The 22953-nt window shown below is 40.4% G+C and overlaps 1 protein-coding gene across 1 annotated transcript; it reads right to left on the minus strand.

The window, feature by feature from the left end:
* Nucleotides 1–592: 592 nt before the first annotated feature.
* Nucleotides 593–17997, minus strand: CENPJ (centromere protein J). The gene is made up of 17 exons (XM_063394617.1): nt 17971–17997; nt 16067–16577; nt 14908–15031; nt 13853–14086; nt 13047–13191; nt 11805–11910; nt 9884–11507; nt 7293–7425; nt 6296–6461; nt 4978–5217; nt 4263–4362; nt 2974–3074; nt 2175–2273; nt 1925–2065; nt 1755–1839; nt 1541–1661; nt 593–919 (listed from the first exon to the last, which is right to left on the minus strand). The coding sequence occupies exons 2-17, from the start codon at nt 16442–16444 to the stop codon at nt 727–729; spliced, it is 3990 nt and encodes a 1329-aa protein (XP_063250687.1). The 5' UTR covers nt 16445–16577; nt 17971–17997; the 3' UTR covers nt 593–726.
* Nucleotides 17998–22953: the final 4956 nt, after the last annotated feature.

Here is a 22953-nt window from a genome sequence, read left to right on the forward strand (position 1 = left end):
CCTTCTCTGAGGAGAAAAAAGTGAGGAGACAAGGAGAAGAAACTATCTTCTACCTTGTGAGAGAAGAAAACAAATTTTTTAGCATGCACAAGAATGGAGACCTAGAGCAGCCAGCCCAGCAGCAACCTTTTGATATAGGTACTGCTGAATTTTGAAAGACAAGTCAGCTTAAAAATACCTGTTAGGTGGGAAAACTGGATGAGATGACTTTTGCTGAATTTCTGGTGTTTCTTAGTAGCTTGGAGAACAAACTTTGCTCCCACTCTTACCTGTGTTAGCCCAGTGAGTACAGAGAAGCAGTTCATAAAACAAACATTGCAGTCTGCCAATGTCATTGCCTCCTAACTCCAAGATGAAGAAAAGAAGATGATGAAGGAAAAAGAATAGCCCAAAACTTCCATTCCCTTGGTCTTTTAAGTCAGTCAGTAAACTGTCTAAAACAAGGTGCGGTGTACAGCTGTTTGAGTGTTCACTGACAGCTGATTTAAAAACCACCCTTTTAACACCACGTGGCTGGATACTGAATCAGTAAACTGTTTCTTAAATGTAGAAATGGGAAAAAAGATTAGCAAAAGCTCTAATGTAGTAGCACCCACTGAAAAATAAATTTATTTAGAGAAAACTATAAATAATATATACACAACAAGCTTTAAGCATTTTCATGTGTTTACAGAAATGTACATTATTTTTGCTGATGTGCTAACACTTCAGCAGTTTCAACATGGTCTACACCTTAGTGTCCATGATAATATTCCCATCCTTGTCCTTTATTCTGATTCTCCCAGAGACATACTTGGTTTCCTGCTGTCCATTCATGTACACAGTCTTGACAGTCCCATCTGGATACTCCCGTCTCTTGAACTGTGCTGTGTGGAGTTCCCGCTGGCCATTATTGAACTCGATAGTTTTGCTTCCATCTCTGCATTAAAGGGAAAAAACCCCCAAGGATTATGCATTGGTGTAAGATTAGTCTCAGAACAATCATCAGAAGTGTAAACCTAAATGAAGGAAGACTTTTAAAAACAGTATTTGTTGAAAAATCTGTAAAATATCTCAGCTGGTTCATACTCAAAGACCTGTTTCTGCAAAACTCATACAACTTCTTTATATTTGAGAGCCTCCACTGCACTTTATCTGCATCAAACCCATCACTGCTGGAGTCACAGGGAAGTTTAAAAATTGGTATTTTGACTCTTATCGGGTATCTGCTGTCAGTCACAGCTGCTTCCCACACCAGCCGGGTTCCTAGATATTTTTTCTAGAATTATGTACAAATAGAGAAGTCTCTTACATTAGGGTATGAGACAACATACTGTCTTTATAGCTCTTCCATGCTACAAAAAAAAAACCAAACCCAAACTAAAAACAACCCAAAACTCGAGCAGCAAATTCATGTTCACATGACAGTCCATTGAAGAGTAACATCTCCCAGACCTTCAGGAGCTGTGGAAACACACCTGTCCCCATGGAGTGCCCTGTCACTGAGCCCCAGGTGCTGCCATCCCCTGCCCCGCCAGGGACCCGAGAAGGAAAAGCTCACCGCTGCACACGAACAATGGTGCCGTCAGGAAAGATACTTTCTTCTTGGCCATCTGTAAATAAGTTCTTAATTGTTTGATCAGGGAAGGTTATTTCCTTCTTGCCATCAGGATAATGCTTCTCTGAAATGTATTTTGAGACAATATGCTTATTACATAAATCCATATCTATACATGGGCAATAACTGTGACAGTTGGGTTGGATGATTTCTTTACCTATTTGTCCATTTGAAAATTGCAAGACCTCTAAGCCATCCAAGTATGTAGTGTGAGTAGTCTTAGCATCAGCATAGTAATAAATCTGCAGACAACAATTGAGACTTAGTGTAACTGATGAGAAGTTTTAAACGAGTGTACATATTTATTGAAAAATACAGGATACCTACCACTGTTTGATCAGGCATAATCTGCTTCACATCCCCATTGAAGAAGGTGATAGTTATGGTCTTCCCATCAGAGCCCACTTTTTTCCATGTTCCATTTGGGAAAAATATAAGGTGACAGCCATTTTTCAGAACCTTCTCAACCTAATGAAAACATGAGCAAGGTCAGTATTGTGCCCTCACACTCACATTCTCACTCATCTTTCCCAGCAGCTGTCTTCCAGAATTTCCAAGTGCCAAGCTCTCATTTTACCTTTCCATCAGGATAAGCAGTTTCTCTCTGAATCTCTTCACTGCCTGTAAATGCAGGAGCAGATGGTGGTGACACATAAGCTTCATTAGGAGAGTTGTCCTGAGATGACAAGCAAAAACTAAATCAAGCTTTGTCTTTATGTACTTTTTTCCTAGGCTGACAAGTATTTTAGGAAACAAGGAGCATCACAGAAGGAAGAGGCATAAATACAATCTGGGGTTTAAGCAACTCCAAGTATAATTCAAGTGGTACAAGAGATGGAGACAGAGCAATCGCTCGTTATCTATGGTCAGTTATAGTCTGGACTAAAGTGGAATTCAGTGATGTGCTGTAGCATGGTGCTTAATTTCCTTAAGAAATCCACATCATGGTATGAAACAATCAAGTTCTCTAAAGCCTTAGTATAACCTACAACAATTAATGTGAGAATTAGTTAAAAGATCCTTGCTTAAAGGATCTTTAAAAAGATCCTTAGTTAAAAGATCCTACGCTCTACATGGAGCATATGAACAGCCATCTTTCTTTAGCCCTCCCAAAAGGTAGAAAATTTTGCAAAATTCAAAAGAGCAGGAGATTATTACTTTGGGTTTTTTTCCTGAGCCAAATAATAATGCTAGACAAAGGTAAAACACTCTTCATTGACTGGTACATAGCCATTTTCTGTTATGACAACAAAAGCTGAAGAACATAAAAAGGTAAGTCAACAGCTTCATCAGTCACCCTCCAGCTACTCATTAACTTTTCTGTTTTAGGCTTTTTCTTCCCTAGTTTGAAAATCAAATCAAGACCTAGGACTTACCCCCATAAAAGTCTGAGAAGAATCTTCCAGTGCTGTCATTGCCTCAGAGTTGTTTCTGTCATTAGCAGGTCCTGATGCAGGGGTTCTAGAAAGTTTTCCTACTGAAATACATAGTAATAGTATAAAATAGTTAAATTGGACAGAGAAATTAAAGTATGGTTTAAGAATTACAATTATATAGGAGGTCAAGCTGTACAGGACGCCCCCATTTCTTAACTGCAGTAGAAACTGAAAGCAGGGTATTTATTACAAGAATAGGCACATGCTCAGAAAAGAATCAATCACTGCCATTGCTTTGTGTGTCTGCAAGAAGCTAGAACTGAAGAATCATTACAATGGACATTTAATGCACTTTCTCTCCTATTTCATCTCTGTAGATTTACAAAGGATTTGCTCCTCCTAGAAATTTAGACATTATTAGTTACGCCTTATAATGAACAGAGGAAGATGAATATCAGCTTTTAACAGGAACTCATCAGCATATTTTTTCCATGTCTTTCCTATCAAGTTATCAAAATAAAACTACGTTCAAATCTGGAACATACTCCTCTAACATGTAACATGATGGTTGGATGAACTGTCAGAGGTGTCAAAAAGTACCCTGCAGTTACCTTCTATACGTGATTATCCCTTCAGAAGGCAGACAGCCTTTGCTCCTAACTGTGCACAAGGAACACCTGCCACAGCACTGCCCCTATGATTACAGATCCTGGTAACAGAAGGCTCTGAAGAGACACAGCAGTTCCAATGCTATCAACACACTCAACTGGACATCAGGAAGAAATTCCTCACTCTCAGGGCAGTGAGGCACTCAACAGGTTGCCCAGAGAAGCTGAGGATGCTCCATGCCTGGAACAGTCCAAGGCCAGGTTGGATGGGGCTCTGAGCAGCCTGCTCTAGTGGGCAGTGTCCCTGCCCATGGCAGGGGAGTTGGAACTGGATCATCTTTGGGGTCCCTTCCATCCCAAACAATTCTGTGACTCTGATTAACCAACATCTGCAGCTTGGAGAACACCAGTGATGAATGTCATTTTTGATTACAGAAAGCAGCTTCTGCAGTGCTCCAGACCATCAAGTATGACCAGAAGCATTTTTCACTCCAAAACTGGCCTCACCACAGCTTTCTCCAGAATCCTACACTATGATCCATGTTTATCCATATGCTCAAGCCTGTAACAGCTCCCACTCTATCTCCTTTTGAGGTGGCGATGCCCTCCACATGGCAAAACTTCACATTCATTTTATTTTAAAGACTTAACAGAATTCTTTGCATAGACAAATATTTTTACCTTTTGCCTGTGAATAACTTTTGCCATTTATCTTGCTGCACTTCTGTACTGCAAGAAGTGGAGATGCAGTTCTACTTTTTGGGCCTCTGTTTGGTAGACACTAAAAGAAAGGAAGTATTTGTGGTTTATGTGACATGTAATCATAACTGTTCATGCAGAGTTAACAAAATTTATAGACCATACATGAAATTTACTGGAATCTTTCTTCACAAACTATACAGTTTTGAGACTTGATCAGCAGAAGGGTTTGTGTGATGTAGCCCAAGCTGCACTTTGGAGCTCTTCCTCCATCAGCTCCCTCACTATCAACAACTCCACAATGTTAATTTTATGCAAACAATCCAAAACAATAGTTAATAGTTTCAAAACTTAATATAGCAGCTTTAGACAATCACCAACTGCTTGCTCTGCCTGGTTGATCCTAAAAGGGAAGAGGTTCACAGGTTAGACTACATCAGTGATTTTTCTGACATACTTGCATCATTCCTAATTTCCAACATGAGTTCCTCAGCAAAAGAGTTACTGCACATTATGAGCATTGACATTTGCAGAGAATATGACATTAACAAAATTGTGTCTGTCACCACTGATGTAGTCCCCACATCAGTAAATTAAAAGTAAAGAGCTAAGTTGTAGCTATTACAGTCCAAGTATATAACAGAAAACTCACCAGTATTCACACAATGTGTTTAAAGCACCAAGATTAAAAACTTACAGATTCTGCTCTATTTTGACTCATCCCAGGACTTTCTATTTTCTTCCTGCTTCCAGCAGCTTCTACTTTCTTCCAGGCCTCTAGACGAAATTTCTCCATAATTTTGATTTCCTCTTTTAGCTCAAAATTCTCATTTACTAAAGCTTCTATTTGATCTTTCAGGCGTCGATGGGTGGTTGACCATTTTGCCTCTTTTCGTTTTAGATCTTCCTGTAACTCTGCAATCTGCTGTTTTAAAGCCTTAGGAAAATGCATGTTTACAAACAGTTTTCATTTTTAATATAATAAAATATATTTCAGTTTCTAATAGGAATACAAACACAAACAAAAAAGGCACAAGTGGCAAAAATGTCAAATCAGCTTAATAGTGCAGGGGTAAAAGGTAAGGAAGAGTTTTCTTTCCTGAAAGAGGGATTATTTACTTTAGACTACCAACTTTATAAGCTCTTCTCCAATCACAGGAATTATTTTTCTTGCTTTCTTGGCAACCTTTACACTTCCTAGACTGGCCAGTAAAAATACACTTGAGACAGAAACATAGAATCATTAATGCTACCCTTGGAGGGCCCTTCCAAAATCTTGGCACAGGAAAACAGGGAGGACACAATCACACAAAACACATGTAAATCTGCCTGGGTTAGCAAATATCAATTCAGTTTTTTGAAGTAAGGGAAATCTGTAGATAAGGAATAGGAAAATCCCTGTGTGGTGTTTAATGTATCTTGTTTATACATCTCATATGCCATACATCGTGACAGTGAAGGGACATACAGATCTTGCTCCTTTACATCCCTGATACCTAAAGACCTATAAGTGACAATAAAATGTAACTTTGAAAATTGTAGAAAATTACTACATAGACTGTACTAGAGTTATAGACAAACTAAAACCCTTGTGGAGTTCTAGTCTGCACTTTGATCCACTACCATGAATAAAACTTACAACTTATTATTTTAACTTGGGTAATTTTGTTTCAAAGTTTAAGATCATTCTATCAGTCACCAGCAGTTTTTAGGATGGAAATGTGATAAAAATATTTGTTCATGAGGAGTTTTTGCCTTAAAACCATCAAACAGCATTGTGAAGACTGTAGCTCCCTTCCTCAATTAGAATACTTCAGACTGGAAAAAAAGTTGAAGATCATGGAGTCCAACTGTTAATCCAGCACCGCCAAATTCACCACTAACCCACATCTGCTAGCAGTTCCCATCTTGAAATCACTTGTAATCTTTGAACTAAGTTAAGATTTAGTTCTTGACTGCCTTTAAGTGAACTTACGTGTTCCTGTGGGGACTAGAGTAATATTATATTCTTATACCTGAATTTCATCCCGTTCTTTTTTATCTGGAATTGCTCTAGCTTCTGTGGTGTATTTTTCAAAAACTTTACGCTCCTTTTGCAGTTTTTTAATTTCCTTTTTTTTATATTCTTCTATTTCAGCCAGTTCTTGGGCTTTTTTCTGTTCAAAGTCTGCAATTTCTTTCCTATAATTACAAAACAAAGTTGTTATTTTAGCCCGAATCTCCTTCATATCTGGATTTTAAGAAAGAAAGTGAAGATTCAGTATTTTGTGGTCATAGATTACAAGTCAGCACCTATTACCCCCAGGAAGACTTACATATAAATGGTATTACTTATTTAAGGAGTAAGAATTGTCACACAGTGGGTGTTTGGAGTCCAACAATACGTATTTTTGTATCTTCTAGTTACAAATATCACCCTGAGTTTAGAAAGCTCTGGCTAAAATCTTGCTACATTCTTCAAAGCATTGGAACAACATCCCCCAAAAACACCAGAGAAAAGAATCTGCAAATAGGAGGTCAAAAATTAAACATTAGCCAAAGACACAATGCTGTTCCCAAACAAAACAAAAGTGGCTGTGTTAGGAACAGATGTGCCCCATTTATGTCATCTGAGGTAATTATTCTGTTTTATATGCCACTTATAAATGCCCCAGTTCAAATTAAAAGATTCTCAGTGTGCACACACAAATACCAAATCCAAAGCCAAAGCATTAAGACCAGTTCTGCATGGCCAATTTAGGATTGTGTTATCCTTTGGTACAAAAGTATACATTCTCCAAAACACAGGCTTTAGGGACATCATATTAACTAAGCAGGGGTTCTGAATACTATAAATTGTGTGTAATAATTACAGTTTAACATACACATAGAGCAACAACTGGTGTCTAGACCTATCTCCACTGCAACTGAAGCACATGAACTGTACATCTGTGCTGTTGCTAACTGGACATTAGGAGAGTCTGCAACAAGCTATGAAAGTGAATGCACCAAAATGTTTCACTTAAAAATTACCTGACACTTGCCAGGGCGTGCTCTCTTTCTTCACGAAGTTTAGTCAGAGTTGTGTTTTCAGCTCGAAATCTCTCAATTTCATTTTCCAGCTCAGCGAGTCTCTCTCTCAGTAGCTGGGACGGAACAGTGCTTCCTGTCAAAGCACAGCCACATGCACGTTATCTAAACGGCATTCATAAGACTCAAGTAAACAATTGTCACACACCAGCTTAAAAATTGTTACCAAAAAAAAAAGGAAAACCAAGTAAATACTATTTCAGAGACAACAGTAATTTTGCAAAGAACTTCTACTATACAAATAACACAGAAGTTGTGTTTTAAAACACTCTGCACTATTTACTGAAGTACCTCAAATATGGAGTAGATCCATTACTTTTGTAGTACTTTCAAGTACTGAATCTATCTTTCATCTTGGTAGAAGGAAATCTATATTTGGAAGCAGAATGTAAAGGGTTTCACATCAAACCAGAGAAATAAAATGAGGTATAAGGGTGTAATGAGTGCATATGGCACATCTGTAGGTACATACCATATATATGTGCCAGGTACATGTATGCAGTATGATGGTATAGGGTATATCAAACAGCAAAGTTTATGGTTGTAATTTTTTTCAAGTTTTAGTCACTACAAAGTCTGTTCACACCTGTCCCTGATGGGAAATCTACTGCAGATAATAGGGAGGGGGTTTTGTGGGCTTTTTTTCCATCCCAATTTGCTGTTAAGTCCCTACTTAAGAATCCCCAGGGCTTCAGAGTGTGAGTATGCAACAGAATAGATGAAATACTGATGTTGCTGTGTAGGTGATTTCCTTGCTCACCCTTAAATACTCTGAAATGCTGTAAAAAAACCCAACCGTACCCTTCCAGCAGCCATCTTTGGACAACCCTACACAATCAATTCTCCAGAAGACAATAAGCAGAAGTAGCAGCTTTCATATGAATCACAGAATATCTTGATTTGGAAGGGATCCAAAAGGATCATCAAGCCCAATCCCACGAGTCACACCACGTGCATGAGTGCATTGTTCAAACGCTTCTTGAACTCTGCCAGGCTGGTGCTGTGACCACTTCCCTGGGGAGCCTGTTCCAGTGCCCAAACACCCTCTGGGTGAAGAACCTTTTCCTAATATCCAACCTGAACTTCCCCTAATACAACTTCAGGCCATTCCCTTGATTCAAAGGCATCTACTCCAGAGCAGGTTCTGTAAAGCAAAGCACACCTTTACTGGTGCCCAGAGAATCTGCAGGGGTAGCATCTCCAATGCATCTCTGACTGGGGTTGATTTTACACAGTTACATAGGCTTTTACACTTTAAAGTTCTGGCATCCACCCTTATTTGTTTGCTTATCTAAAAGCAGTTTTAAGGGTTGGGGTCTTATATAACTTGTGCTTTCTTTAGTCTAGGGCTAAAAACATGGTACATGGTTCCTATCTAACATATTCATCACATTCACCTAACCACTTTTCTATAACTGTGCTTTATTGATTCTATTCTTCTATTTTCTATCTATGAAAATAATCCCTATGACTCTGCATTTTTCTAGCCTTTTGTGACAGCCAAGGTCCCTTCCTTCTTACCACTTCAGTCCACTAAGGGTAGTTCCCTGTTTGCAAAAGTGGTTACAGTCAGATACAGCAGTCACACTTAAGTTTTCCTTAATTCATATTTATGCTAAGGTGCTGATGTCAAGTGAGGCCTGTGTTTCATCCTCAGGTCGTCGGTGGTCACCACAGAGATCAGGACCTGCCCCTCCTCTTCCCCTCACAAGGAAGCTGCAGACTGCAATGAGGTCTCCCCTCAGTCTCCTCCAGGCTGAACACACCAAGTGACCTCAGCCACTCCTCACACAGTTTCCCCTCCAGGCCCTTCACCATCCTTGTTGCCCTCCTTTGGATGCTCTCTAGCAACTTAATGTCTTTCATATACTGTGGCACCCAGAGCTGCCCCCAGCACTGGAGGTGAGGCTGCCCCAGCTCAGAGCAGAGGGGACAATCCCCTCCCTTGCCCGGCTGGCCATGCTGGGCCTGATGCCCCCAGGACAGGGTTGGCCTTCCTGGCTGCCAGGGCACTGCTGGGTCGTGTTCAACCTGCCACAGACCAGGAGCCCCAGGTCCTTTTCTGTGGCACTGCTCTCCTGCATCTCATTCCCCAGGCTGTCTTTTCATAAGTGGAAAAAGTTAACCTAGCAGTGAACAGCATTACCCTACTGTGGTATAAGTCCACTGTGGTAGAAAGGAAGGTACCACCTCATTTTCAGCTTGCCCTTGTTATTTTCCTTCATTCAGAAACAGAGATCAAGCAGCTTCAGATCGAGTTACTTCAATGAGCTGAAGCCCCCAGAGGGAAGGGTTAAAAAAAACAAACCACCAATTAAATAGATTTTTAAAAAGAAGTTTTCACCAGCCAGAGTCATTCTGCAAGCTGTATAATTGTTAGATCTGGCATCAGACATGCAACCAGAGATGTAGGGGGAGATTGAGGCCATTTCTTGCAGCAGAAGTCTGTACTTAAATCCTTTGGTGTAATTTCAGTTTGGAGCTTAAGCACTAGTAGGGAAGATTTGCACGATGCCTTCCTCACCACTTCCTACCTGTTGCTGTTCTCTCACCTCCCAGCTCTGGTTGCACGTTTGATTTGGTTTCACGCTCTGGATGGCAGCCTGCCTTTTGCTTTGGCTTCAGTGAAGGAAACAGTTTCAACATCAGGTTTGACACAGGAGGTCCACTTGAATCACTGTCCACTGCAGACTCTTTGGCTATTTCATCTCCTTTCTTTGAGGCAACTTTTCTCTTTATTGCTTTATCTGGGACAGTTGTATCATTCTTAAAAGAAAAGTCCATCTGCAAAGGTGTTTTAGTATATTTTTCAGGTAAATCAATGCTAACATAATTTTCATCAAGATCACTCCATGTTCTTTCATCATCAAACTCAAACTTATTCCTACTTATACATGACATGCTTCTGTGATCGTCTGTAGCTTTTCTAACCTTCGACAGTGCACCACAATCTTTGTCTGACAAGCCAAGGTCAGCATCTCCATTTTTGCTCTCTTTGCTGTCTGTAACAGAACTTCCACAATCAAAAAATTCTGGATCACTTTCTCTGTGGTTCACAAGGGCTGTTTGAGCATCTTTGTTGTCACACTTCAATGTGGCCTCAAATTCACTCTCAGAATCTGTAGTAGTATCACCATTGCCCTCACTCTTTTCTTCATTTACAATCCAGTGATTACTTTTTAAAGCAGAAGCTGCTTTCATGGAAGAAGTTGAGAATATTACACCATCTGTTTTACTCAGCAGATCCTTCATTCTAAAATCAGTTCCTGAATTTGAGGCTATATGCATAACTGGGCTATCATTTATATTTTCCCATGCCGTGCAGTCTGTCCTTTTATTCCTCTCATTTCTGAGTTCAACAGCCAGCACCTTGACTTCCTGCTGCTTTGCCTTGATAGGAGTAGAAGACATCCTACGGCCTTTTAAAGTTTGCTGGTCTCGTTCCAAGATCCTTTGCACAAATGAGGAATTACTTGAGAAAGATATTTCATCTGCAGCTTGTTCTAGAAATAAAAATTCATCTAATTCTAGGTTCTCTTTTTCTTTTTCTTTTTCCCAGTTCTCCAGTTTATTCTGAAATGAAAGTTCAAAAGACAGCTCTGAATCCTTTACAGGGTGACCTATGGGACACTTAGAATTAGAAAAGGCACTGGTCAGTTCTTGAGACAACTGAGACTTTTCTGCACCAGGTAATTTGGTTTTGATTTTGCCAGTGTTAGACTTAGCAAATTCTACTCTGTTCTCTTTATTTTCTATTTTGTTGTTAATTTCTGATGGATAAGAATCTCTCATCTGTCCATAATGATGTTTTCCTGATTGCATTCTTGTTTCTAATGGCAAGATATTTTCTCCATTGTGACTCCTGAGTACCACAGTCTTCTGAATAGGACAATGTTTTACTTTATTGAGGTCGTTGTATTTTTTACACGGTGCAAAAGGACTTTCTGAAACCAGTTCTTTGCCAGTTTTCTTCTGTATTTGTGATCTGTCCACTTTAATAACATTTCTATCATCTGAAGCCCTTTGTTGAAGTTTTGAGGTGTTTTCTCTGAGTTTTGTCATCTTAGACTTGGCATTAGTGAATCTTGTTAAACCTTCTCCTCTTTTCAGGAAGGGTCTCTTGATCACTGGTTTTTGGACAGCTGATCCATTCATCTCCTGAAAATGAGTAAAGAAAAGTAAACAATAAAATGTTAAAAAGCTCCGGACACTGTTTGAAGATTTCTTCAAATAAATCCTACATATCAGCAGAAATTTACATGGTACATTTCTACTGGATTTCTGAAGACTTAAGCAAGTGGAGTATTTGGAGTTTATTATTTTTGAGAATATGAATGTTGCATTCAGTGCTTGCTTCCCCTGCTAGCATCTTCCTTGGACACTTTTAAAGCACCTACCACATCTCAGCACCATATATGAAGAAGAAGAAAGGTTTTTAAAGTAATAATAAATAACCTGTAACTTCTGGGTTTGCTCCAGACGCTGTTCTTCTAGTTGTATCTGTTCTTCCAGGAATTCTTCAAAAGTTTGTTTCTTCTCATGTATTGCAGCTTTAATAGGTCTAGAATAATTACAAGAACAGCTCTCACAATTCTGTATAAAATAATTGTGTTTAACATCGCTGTTATTCAAAGACCTAAGGTGTAGTTGGATAAAAGATGACAAATTCTGAGGTGCTTTAGGCATTAAGTTAATCTGAGAAATGCATTTTAACACTACACATTTATCCAATCCTTGCAATAGTTAATAAACATATCTAAAAAGACACTGTATGCAAGTTTTGTTGCTTTTTCTTTCACTGCTTTTCTTAATGACCCTTTCTTTCAGACAAATCACCAAACTTCCACTCATAGTTTAGTCACACTGCCAGTTCGCACGGTATCACCTTTCCATCAGGAATGCTACTGAGATTATGCTCCCTGTCTCCCTCTTTGATACTCCTGCTCCCTCCCAGGAGTGCTGGGTCTGGCTGCCATGGAGTGAGCTGTTTTCATTGCTGTTTTGGCTTTGTGACTACAACAGCACTGACAATGTAATAATATTTTAGCTATTACTGAACCCTGCTTCAAGGCACAGCATCAAGGCTTTCCTTGCTTTTTCATGCTGCTGCACCCCAGGAGCAGGCTGGAGGGGAGACACAGGCACATTTCATAGAATCACATAATCACAGAATGGTTTGGGTTGGAAAGGACTTAAAGATCGTCTTGTGCCAACCTCTCCACTCCCCCACAGTGAGCAGGGACACCTTCCACTAGACCAGGTTGCTCAGAGCCCTGTCCAACCTGGCCTTGCTCATTTCAAACAATCATAACTCCCCATAATAAACTAAAAAGCCTTGCCCTCCTCCCTCCCATTACTACTTTCAGCACTTAACAGTGGACAGGAGGTTGTAATAAATCAAACTGGGAACAGCAATCATAACTGCTTATACACCCAGCTATACTGAAAGGTGCTGCTGAGCTGTCATTACCCCAGGCTGCACACACACCTCTTCATCCAACACACAACGTTTCATCTTGTACAGCACAAGCAATTCCAAGCAAGAGCCTCTCTTACCACAGGTCTCCACATAGAAGAATCAAATCCTTTGTTAAGAAATTGCACAAATTTAGAGTATCAAACTATTTCAATCAGGATTCATAATTCAACCAAACTTGTGTAATTTGATAAAAATTGCATAATCATAGTCTGAATTACCTTTCCTCTGTATTAGTCAACAACTGTTCACCTCCACTGGAATTTTCAGAGACATCTGTGCTTCCCACACCTAAAGGACTGATGTGATTATCTTCACTCTCCATTATTAATTCCATCTTTTTTTCTGGACACCACATGTTTTTTTCTGTGAAAGCAAGGGAGTTGGTCTTTTTTTCATCCCAAGAGAAAATCAGTTTTCAGCACATACTTTCAGCACATACACAGCATTCAGGTCAGGTGAAAACCAGAAGGGAGCTTCATGGACATGTGACCTGAATTCCTACATAAAACAGTCCTAAGATTTTCCCACATTAATTCTTATTTGAATTTCCACTTTCTTTTTAAAGGAACAAGCAATTATGCATTAAAAATTTTCCACAGACCTTAAATAATCCATTCTGATCGTTCATCTGCTTCACTATTGTTAATGCATGGCTTAAACACATAGCTGAATGAATTTTGATATCTGCTGTACTGATGAGCTCTCTTACCAAGCTTTTGTTTCCCACATATATATGCATAAATTGTGAAGAATTTTATTTTTGGCTCGTGCTGCTTTTAACCAAATTCAAATGGACAACAACAGGAACATTCTGAGATCTGTATGCTGTCACTAAACAAACCAACATACCACGTAAACCAACAAAAATCATGAAACCTTCAAAATAGGTAGCAGAAAATTGCTCTCAGTGACAAGGGGAAAAAAAGCACCACACATCAAATTATCTTTCTGTAAATGGCTAAGCAGTAATGTATTTGTCTTCCTTTTTTTTAACAATTTGGCCTTTTCAGAGGCACACACAGACCTTGCTTTTCACAGGCAGACACTTCTGAAAGATTGCTCTTCAAAGATGAGGAGCATTCTCTATTGTTCAGCTTTTGTGAAGAATCGTTGCCTTGTGTATGGGAAGAAACAACCAGAGCACGAGCTTTGTCTTCAAAGACATTCTGATATCCCGACGATGGCAATTTCGGTGAAGGTGCTAAGCCTGTGGAATGCCCAGGTCTCAGCTTTTGACTTTCAGCCATTCCAATATAACCTGGAAATGAGAAGGAACAAAATGGCTGTGTCATTCTATTTGTATCACAAAACTACTGCGCCACAGGAGAAAAGAAATGGCACTGAAGGGCAGGATTGATCACCCAGCCTCTATCATTAAGTCACTGACCAAGAATAAGTGATTAGGCAATCTTGATTTTCTTCTCCTAAAAGAAGCCCTAATTTAATCTTCTCAGGTAGGCAGAGTAAAAGAAAGACAACCATTTAAGTCAGGTTGGATGACACTGCCAAGAGCAGAAAGTACCCCTCCTTAGCTCTGAATCTTTTCCCAGCCAAGAGCTGTCCCCTCTCCTTGCACCCAGCAAACAAGACTGGAAAACTGATACAGGTTACAAGTCTTTGTTTGTAAATGCAGATCAGCTCTCTATTCTAGCTCAGTTCATCACCTGAATGTGCTATGTGTGAGCACAAACAAGGAGGGACCCCTTCATTTGGTTACACTGAAAGCTTAAAGCAATCAAAAGCACAGTGAGAAGCAGCTTATCAGAAAGGAAAGTAACTGTTTTACACTTCAATACTTAGAGGCAAGGGCTCCCACCATAGCACGTATCGATCAAGTCACAATTACAACTGGCATTTTATAAAAATAGGACAGTATTCTTTCTTCGGTAGCACTCAGCTTTCAAGCACTGAAGCAACGCAGCCTTTGACTAATCAAATAATCTTAAAATGAAGAACACAAAAGACACTTTCAGATTTTAACTGGAAAATGAGATTAATTTTTTTTCAATTTACACAAAGTACAGATTGTACATATTCAATTTATACAAAGTACATTATGTGCTTTCTTTCTCAGCTTACCAAGAGCTGCTGGCTGGCCAGATACCATGCTAAGCAGCTTCTGCTGCTCTTCCATTAACCTTTGAAGTTGTTCCATCTGTTGTTTCTTTAACTGTTCCTGTTTCTGCTGTTGCAATTCCTTCAGCTTTTCAAACAAATAAATAAATGTATTAGAGGCTAGGTTTATTCAGAATGTACCAGAGAACTGTTTTGTTATAGAATGTCAATAACTTTCTAAGGACACTTAATAATTTCTTCTAAGATAATAAATCAGCTAATATTTATTTAGCACTGATTGATACTACTGACAATATTTAAAAAGTGGGTAAGTACTCTCCTATCATGTAAAATACAGGAGAAAACTTTTATAGCACCTGGTAATCCATGGAATTCTGGTCTGAAGACACACACACACTCTCTCTCTCTCTGTCCACTCCAGTGAACAGATATAGAGATTTATGCTGATGTAGCTGCTGGCAGAGTGGACAAGGGCTTCGTAGTCCTTAACAGCAGGATCTGCTAAAGTGCTGCCACAGACTTCCAGCTAACACAGTCTGTATCCAGTATTTTGGAAGAGCTTGGAGTGAACACACAGCCACTTACAGTGGATTGATTGACACACTTGCATTAGGAAAAAAAAAAACCAATAACACAACAGCATTGTAATGCCACACCTTTTTTTATCCTGATGTCTTGGATACTTTATCACATTCAACACCAACATATCTTCTCATCTAAACAGGACAAGGTGTCACACCTACTTTGAGAACAAAAGATGTTGCCATAGATACAAGAACATTCAACTCCACTGTGGTGTGAATATCTGTGGTCAAGCACTATCACTGTAATAACCAGCACCCCATTTCCACAGCCTCAAGTGAAGAAACACTGTAAAACTGTGTGCACCTTTCCAGGTAAAATGATTTTGAGAATGATTTCATTTTAAACTGGAACTTGTGCCACCTGGAGACAACAGTAGTTGCACTCTCAGGAAATGCACATCATGAGAAGGACATCAACTTTCATGTGAGCATAACTGGAGCATAGGATTTGCCCTCAAGGCTTGCTGTGGCCTACACATTGCAAGGGGTTTGCTTACTTGCAGGCATGACAAACCATATGCAGGAACAAAATAAATCTTACTCCAAGTATGTCAAGGAATTCTGGGTGTAATTATTACCTGTTCAAGCTTTTGTAAGAGTGGATCACTGTGACTGAGCTTCTTCTGACCATCCACTTCACCACGGACCAAGTCTGGTTTAGAGCTTTCTGGGTGTCCAGCTGCTGCTGGAAAAGGTGTTCCAGTGGAACACTGCTGAAGTGTCTGAGAGCTGCCAGACTCTTCACACAGCGAGTCATCACTCACAGAACAGCTGTCTGAAAGATGCAGCACTTCTTCAGGTGAAGCTGTGATGTTTTCAGGTCCAGGTAACAGATTTTCTTTCTTGAAGTTCAAGCCAGTAAAACTAGGACCTAATAAGACTCCAGCACGGGAAGTATTGAACATCCAATGGGCACTGAAGTCTTGCTCACCACTCAGATTTTCAACAGTTGGCATCTTGCAAATTGTATTCCAGTTTCTTTGCTGATCAGCATTAACACAATAATATTACGTTCTGTAGGGTTAAGACAATATAGCTTTCAAAGTTCCAGGTAGCTGGTATGGCCAGTTATCTATCTACTTCTAGCACCTAGAAATTAAGCAGATAAACAAAATCAGAAATCTACAGTAACAGATTCCCAGTAAAAAAAAGTTACTCTCTTATAACCAACCTAGTGTATTTATAAAAATAAGTCATAATCAATAGAAACAGTGCAGCTAATATAATCTCAAATACTATAAAGCTGTACATAGTATTTTCTTCAGTACTACTGAGAGGGATTCAGAATTTTTTTAAACATTTGCAACAAAAGAAATTATTTGATGAACTGAGAGATCTCTGCCTCATGATCTTCATATTAATGCAAAGTTCGGATACGTCCATCTAAATACAAACACTTTATTGCACATATTTCAATGCAACACTTATCATTTTCACATCTTCCTTAGTTTCTCAGGGAAACGCTACAACTCTGCTGCCTGTTATCTTCCTTTTCACAAAATGCTTTTTTAAAATGCATCCAAAGGAAAGTTTAAATACAGCAACAAATCCTACAAGCGGCATAAAATACGAATGAATTCACATAGGAAGGAGACCCAAAGTGATATCCTCTCTTAGGAAGAAAAAGACAAAACCGCTGCCGGTGCCAGTGGCAGCAGGAGCCGCGCCACTGAGCCGTGCTTCCCCAAACTAATCCCAGGGCAAACAATTCTCTGCCTGTGCATGTGGTGTGTCAGGGGGAATACAGAGGAGAGAAGGGGCCAGGGCATCAAGGACAGAAAACCACGGCAGCCCAGGTTCAGGAGTCCTGTTAATCAGGAAATAAATTCTTAAAGCTTCCTCATTCCCAAGAGATCAGTTCATGCCAACTCTCACTTAATTTTCCCGCAGTAAAAATACTTATGCTTCCAGCCAGAGTTTGAACCGCGACAGGGAGAAACTTTATAGAAATGTTTCACATAGAAACGGCAGCCTTCTGTTTTGACACGCTAGGGGAAGTTTCCCATTGAGCTGCAGATTCCCGCGGTGGCGAACTGAACTCTGCAAGGCTCACGGTCTGTTTCACCCGGCCCCTTTCGGAGACCCTCCGGACGCCGCCTGCCAGTCTAAACCTCCCCGTGGAATTTACAGCAGCAGCACCTTCGTGCCAAACGGAGCAGCCGGCAGGGATCAGGCTGGTTCGTCCCGGGAAGGGGAGGAGGGACAAAGGGATCCCCACATAGGTCGACAGTGGGGAGATGAGCACAGCCCCGCTCCTCAGTCGCAACCAGGCGTCGGGCCCAGCGCCCTCCTTGCCCCACCGACAGCGCCCTCACAGAGCACGCCCCAAGCGCGCCCCCGGCCCCGAAGCACCCGCACCACGACGGCTCCGACCCGCAGCCCCTCGCACATAGCGAGGCAGCTGCCCCGGCCCCGCTCCTCAGGCCGCCACCACAACCGCGCCCAGCTCTGACTGCCACAGCCTTCTCCTTCTATTACAAACCTGCCGCCATCGCACAGCCTCCCGGCGCCACAGGCGGGCATCGCCCCGGCGCACTGCATGCTGGGAGCTGTAGTTCGAGCGCCGCAGGTCCACCTCGCAGCTGACCGGAGAACGCGGCGGACTGGGACTACAACTCCCAAGAGCCTCCGCGGCGGGAAGGCCGTTGATGGGCATCCACAGCGGCGGCCGTGGCTTGGTTCGTGCCGGGGCTGTGCGGGCGGGAAGCGGCGGCGGGATCCGCTCCGGAGCCGGGGCTGGGCCCCGAGGGCGCCCCGCAGCTCGGGCTGGCTCCTGGGTGCTCCCGCTGGTGCCCCTTTCCGGAGGTCTTTTGGGGCAGCGCCGCTCTGCTGCTGGGGCGAAGCTGCGGACTGTGTGCTTTAGCGGCGGCTACACGTAGCCTTTTAAACAGCAGCGGGACGGGAGGAACGCGAAGTTAAATAGGCAAAAGGCATTCCCAGGCTTTCTGACATTTTGTGCTTTAGGCATGCTCTGCGTTACTGAGCGAAATTAGTGTTTTCCTCGCAGCTCCAGAAATGATGGAGCTTCACACTCCCGCCTCGGGGAGAGTCGCGGCGGTGTCCCGGTGCTGCAGCTCTCGGGCAGGTCCCACACCGAGCTCTGGGCTGTGTAAGCCCGGGGAAGCCTTTTCGGGTACCTTCTATCAGTTTCAGGTTTTGCTGTTTCTTTCCGCAGTCCCATAGGGCTCTTTCTGCTATGCTGCCACCGTTTTTCCTGGACTTTGGTTTAGCAAGTTACAAATACACTGTCTACGTGATAGTCCTCAGACTCGAATCTTCATTAACAGTGATAAGCTAATGTGCTTGAATAAAGAAGGATTTGTACTTGTGTCTTTCTAAACCACAGCATCCCGTTCAGTCCCTTTAACATCTTTAGCAGGAAAATACTAGTAGAAGGGTTTGGGTTTGGTTTTATTTTCGGTTTACCTGCACCACTTACGGTCTTACAGTGCTACAGATCATTGATGGTCTATTGTTACTGACAGTGGATTTGAGTTTGTGGTTTGATCATGAAGTACAAGCTTGAGTGCTTGTGTGAAATCCTTTGAGGCTATTGGGACCCTAAGGATCTCCACCAGTATAAAATTGTAAGAATTAAAACAGGGAAAGTTGTCATAAAAAGAAATGAAGTTTGTCAAGCAGGACTTTATCCTCATGAGCCCGTGCTGGCTGTGACTGGTGACTGCATTGTCTCATTCTGTGTGTGTGTGTGTGAGCAGACAGTACTTTTATGCCAGAACCACTGCTAATGCAAAAACAACCCACCAAAACCAAGAACCACAATATATAGATATATATTTACCTCATGTGCCCTTTGATCTATTATCTACCTGACCTAAATGCACCTGCTACCATTAGAGAGTTGCCAGTTCCCTCAGGTGTATGGTGTATACAGACATGGGAAAAATTGCACCTCATAGTGTTGATTTCCCAGGTTTTAATAAAACCACAAATTCAAATGGATTATGCTGCTCTCTCTCCTTGACTAACTACTTATTTTTTTAGTGACTAATTTATTTTATTCCACAGTAGCTGGCCATCTGATTTCCTTTTTACTGTGCTGAAGAAACAATGCATATATTGAAAATCAAATAAGTCAGAGAGTAAGAAAATTAACATTTTCCTTAAATGTAGTGTAGGTAACATGGTCTCAATCTCATCCTAAAATTACTTCAGGGTAATGTGTTTTGTTGGAGTTTTTTTTAATCTGAAACCTTATCCTAATCATCTCCTCTCAACTTGGCCCTTGATAAATTAATCAAGCCATAATCTTATATCAGATTGTCAAGTGCTGATGTCAGTGCCATTTAAACATTTCCTCTGCATTGTTACTGTCTCTTGATTTATTCTCTCTCTGCACTAAGGAAGAATCTTTCTGCTGGGTTGATGCAAAGGTTTTATTGACTTGTAAAGGCTTTGTCACAATTTCACCATTTCAAAATTTAATAATTTTAAAGCCAGAAGGACCTACTGGGTAAATAAGTTATTTGGGTTTAGTCTAAAGAAAATGTTCTAATAAATGTTTTCCCATTTGCAGATACATAGGGCAGAAAAATGTGAATTAGGGAATGAACACAAGTACTTCAAACAGCATCTCTTTCCTTTTTTTTTTTTTAGCAGTCTGTAGTGTAGGCGTTGTTCATTAATAGAAGGATGGAAGCTTAATCAGAATTTACAGTCTGTGCGGAGCTCTCATTAAGGTAGAGAAAAGGCTTTTTTGTTCCAAATGGCCTCTCTAAGAGAGAGGGAAGTTTAACATCAGATGTTTTTGCAAAGCACAAAACTGCGTTCTTTTCACATTACCTTTGAACAAGCAGTTTCTGATTTCTGCCTCATCCTGCAGGTGCAGGAGGAATTTAGAGGGGCCAAGTATTCTGGAGTGTCAGCTCTGTCCAGTTATCTCACAAATAAAATAACTTGGCCTTAGGTCACTGTGGAAAATTCACATCATCAAGTAGCCTTTTCAGAAATATAAATAGAGTGAAAGTCATTACTAGTGACATGGATACGAGCCCTGTGGATGAGATACAGACACGGTGCACTGGGATCCAAATGTTCCTTGGTGAAAAAATTTATAACTCGAATGTTTTCTTTTATAAGCAGGTGTCCTCTTCATAGTAGTTACTGTGGCATTAGCAGGGTGTTGGCTTGAAGAAGTAATGCCATTTTAAGCCAAATCAAGAGCTGCCTAAGGTTGATTAAGTAGTTCTCAGTTGGTTTGAAGTGTACTCTCTGAATGCCTCTCGGAGAAAACTAAACTGTGCCCTGTGCTTCAAATAAGCTTAATGGGGGCATTGTTTTTGGCTTTTTTTCTGTCTGAACCCACCTAGTCATAAGACCAGCTAGCTTGCACTTAAGACTATTTACCACTGATGGGCTCTGAAACCCTAGAAAGCCCCATGACATGCTGAGGAGCTCATATGCTATATAAAGTGCTCTGTGCAGTGTGCTCATTTACACAACGTTTATCATTCTCTTAAAATCAGCTTTTAAAATAACTTTATGCTCAAAAGTGTCCAGGAAAACAAATACACACTGATGATACATATTAATCACTAAGCCAAATACTGGCATTTTGTAATAAATTCTATTCCTGTTTAAATGAAACAGTGGGAAACTTTCCCAGTCTCATATCTTAGCATAGTTTGTCACAAATGATATACAGTCGATTTTCATTCAAGTTGTTTTACAGATGATTTAGATTGACCGTGCTGAGAAGAGCAACACTCTTAGTTCCACCTCTGCCCTGCCTCACCCTCACTTCCACTGCCAGAGGTGAATTCTGCCAGAACACAGATCTGGATTAACACTGTCCTCTTGGAGCTGGGGGTTTTGTTGTAGTTGAGGTGTGTTGTGTGTTTTCTGCATCGGGTTTAGTCTGAATCAGTTTTCCAAAGTTCTTTTTAGATGTTGTGCGGTGGGGTTTTTGTTTTGGGTTTTTTTTAACATCTTCAGATTATAAATCAATGAGTGGAAACATGAAATTCAATTTGCATTCTTGGAAAAGAGTTATTTTATAATGGCTCTGGAGAACTGAAGGCAAGGTTGTTCCAGTCCAAATTATGGTAATGCCACATTACTAACAGCACGTATTAGCAGCAAGAGATTAAGAAGAGTATTTACTTAGTTCAAGCCATGATTTTACTGAACATGTAGGTCACACTAAATTTTCCACATAATTAAACAAAATTAATAAAACTGATTAAGATATATTATGAGTGGGTTTGAATAGCATACTGACAAAGTGGGATTTGCTTTGGAATTCCCTGGAGTTGCAAGAATATGAGAGACTACTTAAATGGATGGTGGGAACAAAAGTTTTCTCAGCCAAAAAAATACATCTTTTCTCTTTTAACAGGACAGCAATGGCAGTCTTTGCAAACTGTGTGTTCTTTATTAAACTGGAATTCTTGCTTATTCAGAAGAAGAGCAAGTTGAAAGCATCCATTAAAAAATGGCAGAGTAGTTAATTTTGTGCTGAATCACAAAGTGCCATACTTATTTCTGAGATTTCAGAAGGAAAATACCAAGTGGTGCAAGTGTTGTAGAGTTTTGCCTTCATGTAGAGAAACAAGAACTGTAGAGCTTATATCTTGATTCAATATTTAAATTAAAATATTCCATTTACATTTTTAATGTATGTGACACTGTAGTACTGAAATGTCATAGGAAGAAATGAAGAACAATATTCTCTTTCCACAAAAGAACCAGGTTTTTTCCAATGGCTAAAATTGCCATGCTGTTGTTCTTCTCTCATTGTTGGAGAGGGGCAACTCTGAATAAAGAAACACATCACTGAATTGGGTTTTAGTTATGTTATTGTCAATGTAAGAATTTGGGCTCTGCAGACTGTTACGTCCATGTACCTGATAATTCTATGAAAGGCCTGGGTAGTTCACTAATTGAATCAATAAATAACATAAGCCTGAATGATGTAAGTTAATTCTTGTTGCTCTGTGAGGGTGAGTATGTAAATGCTGTTAGAAGTAATTTTTTCCCAGCAAACATGTATGTTGTGTTTCAGATTGGGATTGGTAATTACACTTTTGATATTTCTATACTTCAGCAAATCCATAGAATCATAGAATTGTTTAGGTTGGAGGAAACCTTTGAGCTCATCAAGTCCAACCATCCTAACTCTGCCAAGTCTACCACTAAACCATGTCCCTGAGTGTCACATCTGCACATCTTCTAAATACTTCCAGGGATGGTGACCCAACTGCTTCCCATGCAGTCTGTTCCAGTCCTTGCTTCAGAATCTTTTATCTCAAAATTTGCTTTAGAGAAATAACACTAAATCCATGCCTTACTTCTCTAGGGCAGATGACTTTTTTATTTCATAGCAGTTTATACAATTTTCAGGATCCCTTTCATGAGATAAATCATGTAAGAAGATAGTCACAGAAGGCAGTGCATACAGCAGGTTTCAACCTTCCTTCAGTCAGCCATTCTCTTGTAATGGAAA

The sequence above is a fragment of the Prinia subflava genome, chromosome 3 (genome assembly GCF_021018805.1).
Source record: "Prinia subflava isolate CZ2003 ecotype Zambia chromosome 3, Cam_Psub_1.2, whole genome shotgun sequence".
NCBI classification, from domain to species: Eukaryota; Metazoa; Chordata; class Aves; order Passeriformes; family Cisticolidae; genus Prinia; species Prinia subflava.